The following is a 13,881-nucleotide window of genomic DNA, read 5'->3' as shown; positions in this document are numbered from 1 at the left end:
CCACCATGGAAATATGATCCAAACAAACACCAAGGCTTAAAAATCCAATCGGGATGTGGCTGAGGCTTTTCAACATATTATTTAGACTGCATCAAAGGATGCAGTCAAGGAAAAGTTGAATGATAACTGTGGCAAAAGTAAAAGAATGGAAGCCATTTTCCAGGTCAGAGAATTTGCAAACTAAGCATGCTATGTATGACACCCTGTTGTATGTGCTTTGTTCTGTATTTTGTGTTGCTGCTGCCTAAATTGAAAATGTTTTTAAATGCTTACAATCTGATCTTTTTTGCTGAATTCAGCATGGAGTCAATAACTGTTGTGAACATTTGGAAGCATTTACATGTACAGCCTCAAGTCTTCTCGGATACATCTGTGTCAGTTTAGACTTCAGGACTTGTATCCAAATCTAACATGAAGGCATAATCAAGCTCAAGGTCAAGCTGGATGGGAACATAAACAGACTTTTACTTGTATTCATGGAGTATGGTGACCAACCTTTTCTCATACAAAATATATTTTGCTATGCTTTTATTTAGCATTAGCACGTTTTCCACCTTTAACAGTTTCATTCTCCTCTACAGTACCTACTCACGGCAACTAAAGCATAATTAAGTGAAGGAAAATTGCAACTTTTCTGCATATGAACATCATTTGTGGGAGAAAAGGTTAGGGTTAACTTCACAAAATAACACTACAAAGGCAAGAAAAGTCAAGGGGACTGAACATTTTCTGAAGACTTGACATTGTGACCCCCCACCACCAAAAAAGAAAAAAAAGAAAAAGAGAGAGAGCAAGAACCTGTGAGCAAAAAATCCTGACCATGAGTGTTTGGAGTGTATATTTTCTGCATGGACTCAAGTTACAGGGGAACCGTGAAACTTTGGGACTGTTTTGAAATAAATGTGTAAATGTCAGACTCACCCACAACCATAATGTTGAGCTCGAAGCCCTGCTTCATGGCCTTCCTCCTCATCTGCTCCAGGATGGCATCGATGCCCACGTAGCTGAAGTCGCTGCCATGAGTCTTCTCCCCCTTACCTTGTGGGTTGGGGTGGTGGGGCTTGGTGGACTCCGACATGTTGCTGTGGCTCAGACTGACCTCTGACCCTGAGGAATGCAAAGGATTAAAGAGGAAAGACAAATGAAAAAGAGATGTAAATGTATGTCTTGATTTATATCCAATATGCAAGCATAAAGCATGCATTTTAAGCAGTGAAGTGAACAAAGTGGTAATAAAAATGTATGCAGTGACTTAAAAAAGCAACTGCATGACCCCGTACACAAATACAGGTGAAATCATATAAACTACAGAGTACACCAAGCTCAGAACCATAGAAGATACTGATCTGAGCAGTTCATTTCCTGTGTGAAACAGGATACACCAGACTTAAAATTCACATTTATGAGCACCCGCCTTTGTACAAGACAACATTGAAAGGTGATAATCTGTCGTTCACTGTCTGCCAAAAACTCAACTTGTGCGAGCAGGGATACATGTGCAGATGTGCATGCACACATAAAATAACAAGATAAACTACCCCATAACTGTTCAATAAAGAATTATTGTTTTCCATTCCCAGTGGTCTTTCTTGCTCCAGTGCATACACTCAACTGTAAAACTAACCAGTAAATCATATGAGAACAGGCACACATCTGCTCCCTAATGTTGCATACATTTCTACCTCATGTTAGCAGCACAGCCCACAAAAGAAATTCTGAATCAGAAATAAATGGTGTAGAAGTTGTAACCAGAGTGAAACAGAGCATATGTCAATAAGAGGTGAATTTGATAATCCTAAAAGAATTAGGAAGACAAAATGAACAGACCTTGTTGGGATAAAATGCCAACTACAAATAATGGCTTACCTCACTTTAAGTAGGATCGATTGTTATGTAGAAGACAAAGGCTATTTGCCAAGGCACCGCTGCGACTCTGCCAAATGCGCTGGTATGTGCTGAAGCAGCACAAACTCACACTTCTTAATGTAGGAGGAGACAACATTTCCTGTGCCGTGACAAAAACTTGTGGTATTGTCTGTGTGAGGTTTGCAGTCACAGACACTACAAACCACAAACACATATACCTGAAGCTGAGTGGAGCCATCCTGACTATACACAGGCATGGTAAACTGTAGCTCTAATAGTTTAGGCTCTGTTTTGGGTTGATTTTTCTCAAGTAACAGAAGTGAGAGTTCAAGGCACTAACATCTGTAAGCTTTTTGCTGAAGAACATAGAAGCCTTTGTGCTTTTGATACATCTGTCTGACATTGACACACGTTTTTGCAACATTGGTGATAAGAGTGCCTTCGTGGGCCTTAAGAGAAGATGAAAAGTCTAAGATGGAGGTGCAGGAGACAGAGGAAGGGTGTGAGAGGCATGCGATCTTAATAAGAGTATCAATTTCCCAGCTTTTACTGCAACTATGAAGTGCAGACTTTCCACAAGAAAAAAACTACTTTGGCTCTCTGTGACTATGTCCTGGGAAAAGTGTAGCTACTGTAATAACCACTTTGTGCAGTCTTTGTAGCACTGTGGGGGCTTTTTTAAATTTAAGGGCACAACTGGGACCGGTCTCAAAGGAAACCGGAACACACATTTACACACTGAGGTTGAAAGTTGAAAACGTTTTTTTTTTTTCATCCCCCTGTGCCTATAATCAGTCAATAAATGATCAGCATACAAGATTTAGTTTTTGCACAATAACTTTCACAGCCAAAGAGGCAATGTCCCTTCATGCTAGGACATTATTTTAGTACAGTTCAATCCATGCTGTAACGTGAACCTCCTGTTAATACCTCATCACGGTGGACTCAAGCTGATTTAGAGCTGCGTCGCTGTCATCAAGAAACAGTACACAGGAATGCAGCGTCTTGGAAAGTGATACAATAATCCTGAGATATTTGGATCGCTTTATCTTTAGCCTGTGAGTCATATAGTGTCATTTGGCTAACCCCTGCACTGAACTTTTTTACATTGAGCCCTGATTGCATCAGTAGCCTATTGAATGACATAATGAAGATTAGCTCTAATTACATACTCCAGGTCTGCAGCCAAACTGCCTCCTCCTGGGCACCATGACAATGCCAGCCCTGGGCCATCTGCTGGCTCACATGGCTGCTCTCTAAGAATAGACAAACAGTCACATTGTAGCAGAGGCAAATAGACAAAGCGTAGTAACAAGAATTGGCATGAACACAAGCAACAGAAAATGGAGGAACAAAACGGCAGTGCCAAGAGTGTCGAAACAACCACACGGTTGCTTTGATATTCACTTCTCTTTAGGGCTGGGCAATATGGAGAAAAATCTGATATCAAGATATTCTTGACCAAATACCTCCATAGTGATATTGCAAGGATATTGTAGGGTTGACAATTGGTGCTTTAACAGAATATAATAGATTTTAGATAAATAATCATCAATATTTTGGATTTAATGACTAAGTGGGTATTGCAAATAATAGAACAGCTAGAACAGTCTGGTAAGCTCAGAAAAGTCTGTAAAAAAAGCCTGTAAAACCAGGAAAAGACAACACTTATGTCATATTACGATATTATGATATCCAAAATCTAAGACGACATCTAGTCTTATATCACGATAGATATAATATTGATATATTGCCCAGCCCTACTTCTCTTTCTGGTATAGTTCAACTTAGCGCTTTCATTTTCATCAGTGCTGCTTCCTCAATAGGGCTGCTCCCTCTTTGTCGATTAGTCGACTAATTGGTTGTTTTGGTCTCGGTCAAATTTGATTTCTTTAGTCGATTAGTCATGTTTTATGCTTTTTTCATGGTGAATGACTTATTTCCAAGAAACGTACGAGCACATCTCTGGTAAACACAAGAATTAAAGTGCTGCTTTCGCATGACTCTGCGGAGAAACTCAGATTTACAGATCTGTCGATTAAATCAACTAATCGATTAGTCGATACAATTAAATGACTGTCAGTCAACTAAGAATTTCTTCAGTCGAGCACAGCCCTATTCCTCAATATTTCATTCTCTGGGCTAAGGATCAGTTGGCCATTCGCAATGATCTTATACTGCTTTTTACGTCATTATTTATGTGCCTTATGTATCAGAGTGACAGTTCTGCCATTTAAATCCACAACATAGTGTCTCTTCATGAGTCAGATCTGCATTTGAGCGTTATGATGTTCCACAAAGAAAGCGTTGTTAACCTTTGTCAGGGCGAACTGGATGAGTAACCTCATTACAGACGTACAGTATGACTCAGATGACGACTCCGTAGCCTCGGCCGTTGAATGCCAACTGTTCTCATACGTGACAGACCAAACGGGTGCATCAAAATAGAACGACTATATAAAATTCCTTCGAAGAGCGGCGTTTCATTTAACTGAAGCCAAAAGAAAGTCTGTGGGGTGCACAGTTCATTCAAATGAATATGGGAATCGGACCTGTGCAGACATGTGCATCAATGAACCTAAACTGACCTCTCAATGAGAAAACACACCAAATATTTGGCCACCTGCTGCTCTCCCCCTTCATCAATACAAAGTCCCCAACTGAAGACAACTTTATTAAACTGACAAATGTTAATAGATAAACCAGAGGAGGATTTTTTTTTGTCTTGTGACATGCAAAAGCAGCATTTTAGGATTAGCTCATTTGAGAGCTTTGTTTAATGAATGGAGATGAGTTCAGGGCTTTTCTTTGCATGAATGGATAGATCACATCAAAGAGAGGACTCCTTTATCTTTAATTGAGGGCACTTATAGTTGAATGGGGGCTGTTTCAACTTTTGTTATTGGCATTTATATATTCCTACATTTCTGAAGATGACACTGTGAGGTTTATTCATTTTCTGCTGTGCTATCTGAAAGACAAGACCATTGGTGTTGTCTTATTGGTGAAAAGTGCTTGTATTTCAGTCATACAGTAATTCTATGAAAAATTGGTTTCTGTCATGTGTTTTATCTGCATTATGGTGGTTTCCTGTTTGTAACGGAGGGCTTTGCAGCAGACCAGACGGCAGCATTTACATCTGCACTAAACACTAAAACAGTTTGTGGCTGAAAGGGGTACTCCACCAATTTTACACATGAATGCCAGTTAACTGGTCACGAGGAGTACTGCTCAGCTTGTGAAAGAAGATGTATGATGTTTTCTGTGGCTCTGAACGGAGCTTTGTCAGGTCTGAGAAAATAACCCTGATGATGTCATCAGCTTGAGCTTGGAGACATCCGTTTTTAACAGAAAGCCTGTGGTACAAACTTGGGGCATGGAGTTTTAAAGACATGGACATTTACCAGGTAGAAAGGATATAATGAAAAATGCTATGAAGCTGCTTTGTGGGAATTGTAGTCAGCCTCTGCTGCATCTATTTTGACAATTCTTTAAATCTGTCTCTCGTATGTCCCCCGACCTTATGGAAGTACATTACTAAAACTTGTTTATTTAGTTTCCCAGGGGCTATTTTTCATCCTTATTCCTTAAAAGAACGTAATGTATTTTTATTTTATTTTTGTTAATCCTGAACACCAGCATAGCTCAGAGTCAGTGGTGACCAGACAACATAAAAACTGCTTCGAGGCAGCATTCTTGTCTTGCCTCAGCCTTCATAGAAAAGTAATACATCATGTTAATATTTCAAAAAGTATGTTACATGTAAATATTTAGCTGCGGATATCAATAACCACTATCCTGAAGCATCAAACCAACTTCCTTTAACTGACCTGTAATGTAACCCTCCTGAAAAACCAACACAAAGTGTTCCCCTTCGATCAGATACAATTTTCTTTGCGTAACAGATAATCCCCTTCCCACACTAGACTTACACATAACTCAGCATTCCCCTCTCAAGCCTTCCATTAAAATCCCATCAGGCACATCACATCCAACTCTGCATTTAATATTCACTGAGTGAAACTTGAACGTGCCAATGCCAGAAACAAAGCCTTCATTGTCTCCTTGAGAAGCCTATTAAAAACCAAAGAAATTCAGTTTCCTACGATCCACAAGTGCCACTTCACCCTTTTCCAGCCCTGCCTTAAATTATATGAGAAAGTTGTTTTTTGTATGTTACGGTTTAAGCACTGCCAATATCAGTATGGCAAATGCCCTGCTGAAAGGGAAAGAAAACTGGGGGTAAATGAAACAAAAAGAAATCAGAAAAATGATTCATGGCATGCACAACATGTAATTAGAGCAGATGAGCCAAACTGTTTAAATGAGTGTGGTTGATGACTGACGCTCTACATAAGGAACTGGTCTACATGGGAGGACTTTATAGTTGACCATAATTTGTTTTCAGGTCTGGATTGAAATGTTTTGCTCCACCTCTACGATGAATTGCATGGAAAATCTTGCTGCCGTCATGAAGGATGCTGTAACGAGGAAATAAGACCTCTATAATTGTACTGACAAAATTCAGAATGCCAAATCAATAATGAAATGGAGAAATTCAGTCTTTCAACTTTAACTTTTTGAGGAAAACTACCAAACTTCACATTATGTCCAAGTCTTAATCACAAAGTTGGCCTGTACTGAGGACAAGACAAGTCATGTGGGTCATGAGTGAGGTTGTTTACTACAAAATTAAATAAATGTAATAATTTTAACTTTTGACCTCGTTTGATTAATTATTTTTGTCAGAACCCAAATGTGCAAGTGCATTTTGCTAGCGATGCTTGCCTTACAAGGTACTTGGTTTTCTTCCCCTCCCTGCCTTCAGTCTGTCTAAGCATACAGTATGTTCAAAGGCTGTCCAGTCACTCCTTAGGGGGTTGTGCTTTGGGGAGAGAAGGTATCATGTCTGTTCTTCTACTCACCCACCGTTACTGACAGCTCTTAAACACGGTCTGTTTTTTGAAAGATTTAAAAGAAGAAGAAAAAAAAACATGGTTCCAATCCAATGAGGTAAAACCCCTTAGTCTTTGCCCTGTTGCAGTTCAGTTGCATATTTCCCTCTCCTGAGTGCATCTCTGTGTGTCTATGCAAGTGCGTTTTCCTCTGTCTCTCTCTCTTTTTTTGAACCGGAGATGACATTTCCACTGGCCCTTTGGTGTCTCGCTCTAAAGAGGAAGACATCATTAAAGGTCCCATGCTCTTTGGATGCTTTTATATAGGCCTTAGTGGTCCCCTAATACTGTATCTGAAGTCTTTTTCCCGAAATTCAGCCTTGGTGCAGAATTACAGCCACTAGAGCCAGTCCCACAATGAGCTTTCCTTAGTATGTGCCATTTCTGTGTCTGTAGCTATTGAGGAGGAGGAGGGAGGGGGGGGGGTCGGAGGTGGAGGGTGCCACCATGATGTCTCTCTCTCTTCATGGGTGGGCCAAATTCTCTGGGCGGGCAAAGCAGAGAAAGGGGAGGTTGCTAATTATGACCTCATAAGGGAACGCATATTAATGCAAATTAATGAATAAATAAAAAACCTCATGAAGTGAAATTTTCATGCCATAGGACCTTTAAGTAGGCTATTTGCACCCCTGGTACAATTAGCAGTGTATGCTGTTCGTACCCTGGTGCAATTAGAAATTAATGCTATTCGTACCCCGCCGGTGCACACAGCAATGTGTTCTATTAATACCCCGTCTGGTACAAATATTAATGTATGCTATTTGCACCCCTGTGCATTTACAGTACCTTGGCATATATTTACACACAGTTATCCATACTACTCATGTATTACACCTTTTTGGAATATTATCGCCCTGACATTCTTACCCTAACCATAACCAATCCCACTCCTCTTGCCTAAACCTAACCAACCCAACCCAACCCAACCAGAGCACGCATATTCATGAGTCTTCCCCTACCACCCTGCAAAAAAAATTTCACGTTCGTGGGCCCTGACTTGCGCAATTGCAATTGCATGTAAATGATCTAATCCAACATGAAAAAAATAAGATCACCTCACTGGGGAATGGAACTCCCGAGTCCCAGACCAAAGATCAGTGTTCTAACCACTCACCTAGGAGTTCTTACAGGATGTTGAGCAACTGTTCTTCAAGCCTTGGTTGCTAGGTAACCATACTGTATACAAAAAATAGGTACTATGGTACTTACTAACAAACTAATGGTTGTATGCTTTCACTGAAGACAGAAAGCGCAACTGCAGTATCCATTCTCAGCTAGAAATTCAATTGTTTAACTTTAGAGACAAAACATTCCTAATATGCCAGTTTCTGCGGTCATGGAAGATAAATTTCCGCCATGATTTTGGTGCACGTGAGCAACGTGTTTTTGTTGTTACGTCACAGGGTGTGAATAGCTCAACTGTGTGGCCGAGGCTATTCGTACCGGGGGTGCAAATAGACACTCCGTTAAGTTTTATGCCTGCTGAAGTCTGGATGAAATTGATGGAGGGTCCAGAAAGAAGAAGGCAGCACAAGAGTTGACTGACAGTCATAAGTATTTCACATTGATACAGGATTAACATTTTAACACAAATAAATATCATCTAAAAAAAATTATGGAGTAGTTCTAAGGTTCTTTCCCCCTACTGTGAAAATAAGACACAATCTGTTATTCAGAGTGTATAGATGGCTTGAACCCACAGTGCATTTAAGTGCAGTGCAGCTGTGACTTGCGATGGTAATAGTGTTAAGGACTGTATGTACATTATTTCACAGAAAGAGCTCTATTCAAAAATAATATGTCGTCAGTCAGCCATAAAAATAAACTTCTTGTCTTCCAAAAATGATAGCTGGGAGAGTACAAACACTGGTACACAGGCGACCCATATTGGGTTAAATGCCATTTAGAAGCATTTGTCAGCTACAGTGTTATGACAAGAAATGAAATTAAAGAAATAAAGTTGTATCATCTGTGCTCAAAAAAATCAGATGTAGGTCAGACAGCATAGGTCAGACAGGAACTGACACAAAGGATATGATACTATATTGTGGCAGTGCTTAAAGCCGTGTTTGCTGCTGTGCTAGCTTAAATTGTCCTTTTCCTTTCAAAGTCCCTTTCCAAGAGGTGTTAATATAATTTTGTCTACACCCTGTAATGCTCCGATACTGGGCCAAACACAAATCCGAAATGTGTTTCAAAAACACAAGTCTCTGTTAAATCTGAATTTGTCAGTTTTTGCCTGGTATGGTGACTTCAATGTCAAGTGTATGCATGTTTTTAAAAAGGAGCACACACTAGCTACACTGCGCTCTGTTTGAGGGAGATAACATGATGGTGCGTTTACAGTAGGTAAGTGACAGAGTGGGGTCGACAGAAGGGAGCTAGGAGGATAGAGGAGGTTCTCACATATCTACAACCAAGAGGAAATCCCTCTTAACTCAATCCTGTACTTTCAAACCAAAAGATCTGTCTTGAATCTGACTTGTTTTTCCATCTTTACAACTCCCCGCCGTATAAGGTGATGAGGTTCGGTGAGATTGATGACAGCTACAGCCGACACAAACAGACGTCGGCACTTCAGAAAAGATCTGAAGAATGTTACTGGCCCACACCATCTTTCAGCGTCGTCACTTGTTCGGCCCACTGAGAATGAGACCTCCCCACGGAAACTTCTGGTAGTGTAGATAATGACCTGTCTCAAAACACCTCAAAAGATGGAGAGAAAGAGTTGTAGAGGGAGGGTCATTGAGGTCAAGGCCATGACCAGGGAGAGATGAGATGTAAGATAAATGCTACAATAACAGTTATAGGCTAAAAAACACAACTTGAGTGAGCACAGTTTGGATCGATAGCTGTAAGCAGAGACTGAGAAAATGAGAAAGCTATGTCCAACACAGCAGGGCAGTCATTGTGGTGCTGAGTTCAACTGGAAGAGCCAGCTGTTCTGGGCAGCTCTGAGTATTGTAGGCTAACTGACCACAGGCTTAACTCAAAGCCCAAACATTTCTCAGAAACATGGATGGGGAACTAGGAGGGTCCAGCCACAGACCCATCTACAGCTGCAGTAGGAGAACTGGTACAGGGTAAAGGACGAACACAGCCCCTGGCACAGTAAATCACACAACCACAAAGTATGAAGTTGGAAAGGGGCCAGCTGATTCGAATATTTCAACAGTGGATGCTGTTCAGAGCTGACTTTTGCACTTGAAGTAGGGTCTTTTTACTCCAAGTCGCACTAGTAAGTTGTCCATAAAATGTACCGCTAATTAGGTCTCTTGATTAGTTTTTGTTTAAATTGGACCATTTTCCACTTCTTTACAAACATGGGTAGGAATCCAACTGTGAAGAGAGACAGAGGATACAACAATGACTGGACCAAACTGGGGGGTACTGCATGTGGTCTAAGATGTCTATGTTTCTAAATGTCTTTGTATAATCCAAAGCATTATTTGCACAATTAAATCTGCAGCAAAAATTAAGAACTTTCATTTAATAAATTAACAAGTTTTGGAAATTGATTCTAATGCAGACACAATAATTCACAAACATCATCCCAGAATTAAAAAAAAAACTGTGATGGTTGACCCACAATGCCTTGCTTGAGGCATAATACTGCCACAGCGCTGTAGATGACAACACCACAGACTGGCGTATACCACCCTCCACCTCTCCAGTGTTGGCAGGCCCACAACCCGTCACTTCTAACAGCACATGACATGTCTCACTTCCTCCCTTCTGTGACATACATGTAGAACAGAAAACATCCTCCCACTGTGGGCAGTTACAGTGATACACACAGTGCCAAATTTGTTTGTAGCAATGTTTTTCCTTTGACTAACTATTGGATTTTACAAAAAGACTCCATCATTTTCTACTTCAACGTGCTGATGAGGGAAAACAAAAAGAGTGACTTAAGAAGTACATTCTTCACTTGCTGATAGAACAGGAAAAGAAGACAAGACCACATGAGATTATATACATATGGATACACTTAGCTTGAGGACTATGGAGACATACTGTAATGTTGGAACAGACAAACAATCTGGTTGTTTACTATAAAACATGTTCAAGCCTCTTCTCTCAACTCTGCTGCCTTCAGGGCAAATACTTTAGTGGTAAACATGGGACAAAAGTGTACTGAACTGTAAAACAGGATGGGAACAACAGGTTGATTCTATATAGGGGTGGATATCCCTTTTTACAATCCGGTTAGAAATCCCTGCACTTGCAGCACAAAATATCTTTTTTGACATTCAAATTTTCTTCAAAATGATATATCTGACGCGGCAGGACTGATAATAAAGCAAGTGTTAAATGTCAGCTAGAAAAAACTTCTGTTCATGCCGCTGGTCCCAAACAATCCTAATCAAGTGTTTATCTGTGGTGATTGAATTACTTTATTATCAGCAAACTAATGTAATTGCCAACATGCAAACAATGGCTGAGTGGCGTGGCGCCTATTGTGAAGCATATCATAATAATGCTTCATGTAAATCAGATATGAGGCAGCTGCTGGCTGACTACTGGGAGAAAATAAATCCAAATTAATTCCTTAAAATTCAATAATGCTCTGTTGGACGCTATTACAGTGAATTGAGGGAAGCTTCGAAGTGCTTTTATTCATGGAGTCTCAATGTGTATGGTCATATCCCTTTTCTTGTCAAATATGAAGATACAATGTGGCTGGTAGGTGCAAAGCAAGGACATCTACATCACAACATCTCTGATGTTACTTTAACTAAAACTTGACTGGGTTTTCTGGGTGCACCATCCAACAGAGCAACTATTTAGCCACTGTACTGCAAACTGGGTAAAAAGTGTGACGCACTGAAAACATGGGCATGCGGCTTGATATTTCAAAAGGTTTTTTCCGGCCTCCAGGGCACAAAATTAAAGCTATGACTAACCACAACCTTCTTTGCTTCCCACCAGAAGCAACTGACAAGAGTTAGAGAGGAGTTCTTTTTACTATCCCCTGTGGAAGAGCAAAACTGAAACTGAAAACATGACCTGTTTGACTCTTTAACTCTCCTTGAACTTGGAAACAAACTCTCCAGAGAGCAGACACAAGGGATTGTCAAAACGAAATCACGTAGAAACAGCTTGGCTCCATCAGTGCCTGGCTAATCCACTGCACTGGATCAAAGTCAGGCTGGAAACTCTGTCTGATGGGACACTGAAGGGGGGAAAACAGGACTAGAGAGAGCAGGGCCTTAAAGAGTAATGGTGGGCTACCCTGATTGGTCAACACGCTGTCCCATTATGGCAGATTGATCATCCATGCATGCTCCACAACTGAAGACACAATGGAAAGGGAGAAAGAAAAGAGAGTGTGGGGGGGGAGGAGGTGGGGTATGAGTGGTAGGGCTGACCCCCCAAACTCTCCCCAATGGCTGAACAATGGGAAAGGATAGTGTAAAAAAAAAAAAAAAAAAAAAAAAAATGAGAAAGCACAAGGCCTGCACGCTAAATTAGGGGTTTTCTACAAATCTCCTGCCAAAAACACACTCCACCTCTTTGCCTCAAAACTTCATGCTCTACACAGCACGCACGAGACACCTGGCTAACTAACTTTGACACCAACAACAGCCTCAGAGCACCAATCACCTCTCCCCCCTTCTGTTAGTCTATCCTCCCCCCTTTTTCCCTTTTATCTCCATTCTCCAAAATCCCTCACAGCTCTTCTTGTAACACAGAAAAGCACACGGCAAACATAAAAATCGACAACTCACCCAACCCTTTCCTCTCCTTCTCTTCTCTCTCCTACACTCTCTTCCTCTCTCAATCACACGCTGCTCCAGCTGGTGAGGCTGCTGCTCCCCCCTGGCCACGCCCACTGTTCGGTCACATGACCACCCTCCCAAGTGGCTAGGGAGGCATTCAGCAGCCACACCCCTCATTCAGAGAACGTGAATAGCGAACATTGTGGATAGAGCAGGCTATCTCAAAACTAAACCCACTAGGGATCAAATATGTGTGTGTGTGTGTGTGTGTGTGTGTGTGTGTGTGTGTGTGTGTGTGTGTGTGTGTGTGTGTGTGTGTGTGTGCAGTTTAATCAAAATGAAAGACAGTGGGAGAGTGCATGTTTGTCAAAATACAGGAACATTTATTTTCTGTGTGTGTGTGTGTGTGTGTGTGTGTGTGTGTGTGTGTGTGTGTGTGTGTGTGTGTGTGTGTTTGCACAAGACAAGACGCAATATCCTTCCCTGCGTGTCCACATGCTCTCTCCCTCCCACTGCTTTGTTTCACATAGGAGAGTTTAGGGTTACGTGTGTGTGTGTGTGTGTGTGTGTGTGTTTTTTTTTTTTTTTAACAATCTATTTATTGGATTTTACATAGTTATAAAACAAACATGCAAACAATACTGTTCCATACAATAGTAATTGCAGATGTAAATTCAACATATCACCGGACAGATACCAACCCCCCACCCTGCCTCCCACTGACACCTAGCCCCAACAGATGGGGACATATAGTTGAAAAGTAAAGAAAAACAAACAAAAGAAAAACAAAAATGATGGGTTAATAGAGGAAGAGAGCACAAGGATAAATAAATAAACAGGTAAATAAAATAGAAATGGTGTGTTTGTGTTCTGAAAGCATATGGCCATCTCCCTCCTTCAATCCTCCAGGGCGCTCTCCCTCTCTCTCTTTCTCATTGACAAACACACACAGAAGTCTCCATCCCTAAACATTGTGGTTGACTCATGACTAAAGCCATGACTAACACAGAACATCTCTAAGTTTAGAAAAGAGAATAAAATCATCCTTAAGGGTATAGCTTGACATTTTTGGAAATACGCTTATTTGTTTTCTTTCTGAGAGTTAGATCAGAAGGTTGATACCACCCTCATTTATTTGTGCTAAATATGAAGCTAGAGCCAGCAGGCGAATAACTTAACTTGGCTTAGCATAAAGACTTGAAACAGTTTTAAAGTTTAAAAACCATCAAACTCTCACCTAATAATAACATAAGCATATCCAAGATGCCAAACTACTCCATTTAGAGAGAAGAGTTCCTGACTACAATCCAAGCACAGACGATTGGATGGTCTTACAT

General features: G+C 40.8%; 1 protein-coding gene across 6 annotated transcripts in view; it reads right to left on the bottom strand.

Annotated features, from left to right (window-relative positions):
- The window catches only part of septin9b (septin 9b), a 76,189-nt gene that overhangs the window by 18,272 nt on the left and 44,036 nt on the right, over positions 1-13,881 (bottom strand). For 4 of the 6 annotated variants that reach the window (XM_028593083.1, XM_028593075.1, XM_028593068.1 and 1 more), the window contains one exon: positions 922-1,107. In XM_028593083.1, the coding sequence (XP_028448884.1) occupies positions 922-1,107 (186 nt within the window). Of the gene's footprint in view, positions 1-921; positions 1,108-1,866; positions 1,971-12,553; positions 12,685-13,881 lie in introns of those variants that run through there. The other 2 variants (XM_028593099.1, XM_028593106.1) reach the window with 2 other exon arrangements.

Source organism: Perca flavescens, chromosome 2, assembly GCF_004354835.1.
Source record: "Perca flavescens isolate YP-PL-M2 chromosome 2, PFLA_1.0, whole genome shotgun sequence".
NCBI classification, from domain to species: Eukaryota; Metazoa; Chordata; class Actinopteri; order Perciformes; family Percidae; genus Perca; species Perca flavescens.
This window is presented reverse-complemented; position numbering and strand designations above follow the sequence as displayed.